The following is a 3,736-nucleotide window of genomic DNA, read 5'->3' as shown; positions in this document are numbered from 1 at the left end:
GTCACCGCAGGCAGAGTTGTCAGAATGCAAAATGCAAGAACGACTGCCAGAAGATACTCCATCCGTTTCCTGGCAGTGAATTGGTAGTTCATTTAGGTTTTTGCCAACCCTCAGAAATGAAGCAACCAACCTCAGCAGAATTTGAGCTCCACGTGCAGGGTCTGGCAACGAATACCAGAAGGCATTCTATAATATTCTCTAGCACTCTGCCACAGTTGTAAATTTTCAATCACTCCGATGAGAGATTTCACCTTATATTTTATCGATTTGAAAATATTCATAACAAGAATAAAAGTAGATGTTTCAATGAAGGCATCCATATTCCTAGTATATGTAACATTCCCAATACTTCCCTGAAATATTCAAAGAAGGTCGACTGAAGAGTTCGTAAGCTGACCAAACTACTTGCATAGAATGTGACCAAATGAGGCTTATTTTTCAACAAGTCCCCCTTGTGGTCCACACACTTCTTCTATCAGAGTTGCAGTGGTTGGATCCCATTAGTGATGAAGCTTTCATCCTTTTGCTAAATTTTAAAAAATCCATCAGCAACAAATATGACATCAACGTTACTGCGATATTGGTTTCCAGCTATCTGTCGAGGATGGCCGGACGAGGCCAAATCAGGAGAATAGTGACGGTGATCAACGAGTTTAATGCTACAGTCACGCATAGCAGCCACAGATACCAAGGACTTGCGCACTGGAGTATTGAAACAAGGCCCTTTCGATAGTTTTTCTAGACGTTTCGCCTTGTAACTGCCTCTGCAAGTTGGCATGATACTCGGCATTGATGTGATCCTTTTAATAATAAACTCAATGCCTTTTGCATCCCCAAAACCTGAAGCCATCACCCTCACCGCAGATAAAATATCTTGGTCGTTTTCAGAGAAGGGGAGCAGAGGTGTTTCTACTCTTTGGAATATCTCTTTCACTTTGGTTCTATGCGATGAATCTAATTCTCAACCTAGATTAGAAACGATCAAGGCCACCAGCAGGATCTGGCTCAATGTCAAATTTTTGATCGATTATCAGAAGACATAGCACCCACCGAGCAAAAGCCTTCGTCATGCCAAGTTCATTGTGCAGAATATTCTTAACACACACATCAGATATACTAATAGCATTGACTCTTTGATTTATTGTCCATCGCCTGTCATTCATCAGCATCTGTTGAATATGATCAATATTTTCCTGGGGAGTGGAAGTTGCCGGGCGTCCAGATCTTGGATCATCTTCAGGACTCTCCCTTCCACTCACAAACTGAAATACCCACTCTTGCACTGATGATAAAACCGGAGTGTCATCCTCTAATATACCAATCATGACAGCAGAAATGTCCTTAGGGGATAAATCGTTTTTCTGCAGGTATTTCATAACACCACAATGCCAAATTTTGTCCATTCTGAAGAAATTACAGTTTACCTGGAATGAAAGAATGCGGTCATTAAGACGTGTTGAAATTAATGCACGCAAGATTTTAAAACTGTAGCATAACTTCTTCATATTCAACCTATGAACTTTTCAGTCTACTAACGTATTTGATATTAATGGCGTTGTATTCATATTCAGTAAGTGAGAGATCAATTTTCTTGTATTAATAAAATTTAAATCTCACAAGGTAAACATTATAAGTTTCAGTTGAAGAAGACCTAACATTGGTTACTCTAATATGACCGGTAAAATATTCTCTCGGAAAATCTGAGGTAACTGATTCGCAACTTGTCCGTATGTGGGAAACATTTTGCCTCCAACACTGGTGCCTGTAGCGTCTAACAATTTTCCCATTAAGAGACAATGACCTATGCCTTGATTCCTATAAATATACTTCTTGCTCGAATCTGAATTAGTATCTATAAATACCAATACGCTATAGGGTATTGTTCAAATATTGATCTGTCCTACAGCAGCATATACATATATTGAACTCCAAGTATCAGTAGAGGAGTTATGCTGCTGCTTAACGCAAATATCTTCAGGAAATAAACTTACAACTCATGAACTAGCGGCCGGGTCTCCCTAAAACCACAGGCTACTTCATTGCGAAAAATATATTAAATGATGTAGCCATAAATACTAATAAAGCTACCACTGAGAAATACTTCTATGAAACGCATTTGGTCACAAACAAGACGAATAAACGACATCCAAGAAATAAAGAATAACAACAAATATTTGAACAGACATTAGCAATGTGTAGAAGTGGGGAACTGTCATGATGAAGGGGTGGAGTGAAGCTAACGACTCTGAAAAAGGATGCTATAATGGTGATGTTCATCCAAGATTATGATGGTGGTGGTGATGGTCGTGGTGGTGGTCGTCGTCGTGGTGATGGTCGTGTTGGTGTTGATGGTCGTGGTGGTGGTCGTCGTCGTGGTGATGGTCGTGGTGGTGGATGTGGTGTTGTGCTTGTGGTGGTGGCGGTGATGGTCGTGATGATGATGGTGGCGGTAATGATACTGGTGATGATGCTATATATAGGAACAAAAATAACAAATACTGAACAAGTAAAACGAATTTAACTTTTTTAATTGTTGAGAAAATAGTAAAACGGAGAGTCATGGACAAATGCAGAAACAGGAGATATACACACGTGTGTGTGTGTGTGTGTGTAGATCACAACAGAAGTAAAGAGGGTAGAAAGAGGAAAAAAGTGAAATTTGTGAGATAATTATCAATAATTATTATCATTTCTATCTCTTTGGAATCTGTTAATGAATAACACTAACGTCGTAGAATAAAGAAAACAACAACAGCCACCGTCACAATAACAACAGCAAAACAAAAAGGCGGAAACCATACAACGAATAATACACTTATGCAAATCACCCACCAAGGAGCAGCATCTGCAGAGAAGAAGCAAACAATAAAACGAAAACAAAACGATATATATATCGTTTTATTTTCGTTATATATATACATATATATATATATATATATATATATATATGGATGTATATTTGTTTATGCTTCGAGTTTTCTCTTATTTCAGTGAGGCCTCTAGATGTATTGTTCAATATTTTATCTCTACCCACAACTAATACATCCTATAATAACATATAAACTCACTATACTGCACTGGAATAAAAATGCCGTCGACCCCACACCCTCCATATTTCGTTTTACAGAACTTCATTTCTTCTTAATCCTGTTTCACTTGTTTTTCTTTTTCTTTTCACATTTTCTTTTCCTTCCTTTCTGTACATTTTTTAAGACTATATTTTCGTTATTTTATTGTTTTCGTGCTTTAGTTGTTTCCATTATTTAATGCTACATTTGGTGATGCCAATTGTAGCCCCGCTTCTGGCTTTCATCTTTCATTTCCTACATAAATTACAATGAGAAAAACTATTGATTACAAAACCCTTCAGCCAGACACTAATTCCATCACCAGCCTCCACCCCCACCCCACCCCCACACACACTACGCATTAAATTGTCCTTCGCTTCTTCATTTCAAGCTTTTCTTTTTTTCCCATCATGCACTGATTTTGTTCGTTCTTTATGCGTGTTTACTTATTCACCAACGTTAATGTTTGCCTTGTCTTTACTTCGCTAGTTTTCATTTACTTGTTTTTATTAATCTGTTCATTTTATTTTTTGCTTCATTTGTTTCTTTTTCTTTTCATTTTGTGCTTTTATTTTTGTTTTGTTGTAAATTTGCTAATCAGTGGCAAAGATTATTTGTAAAACAGCAAATTTGATGTTTAATGATAAACTATTCAATCAATAAAGTTA

General features: G+C 37.3%; 1 protein-coding gene across 1 annotated transcript; it reads right to left on the bottom strand.

Moving 5' to 3' along the window:
* Positions 1-971: 971 nt before the first annotated feature.
* On the bottom strand, positions 972-1,505 carry LOC115220762. Its single transcript, XM_029790902.1, has one exon. It carries the CDS (start codon positions 1,503-1,505, stop codon positions 972-974), a length of 534 nt encoding a protein of 177 aa, XP_029646762.1.
* Positions 1,506-3,736: the final 2,231 nt, after the last annotated feature.

The sequence above is a fragment of the Octopus sinensis genome, linkage group LG17 (assembly GCF_006345805.1).
Source record: "Octopus sinensis linkage group LG17, ASM634580v1, whole genome shotgun sequence".
Classification (NCBI taxonomy): domain Eukaryota; kingdom Metazoa; phylum Mollusca; class Cephalopoda; order Octopoda; family Octopodidae; genus Octopus; species Octopus sinensis.
This window is presented reverse-complemented; position numbering and strand designations above follow the sequence as displayed.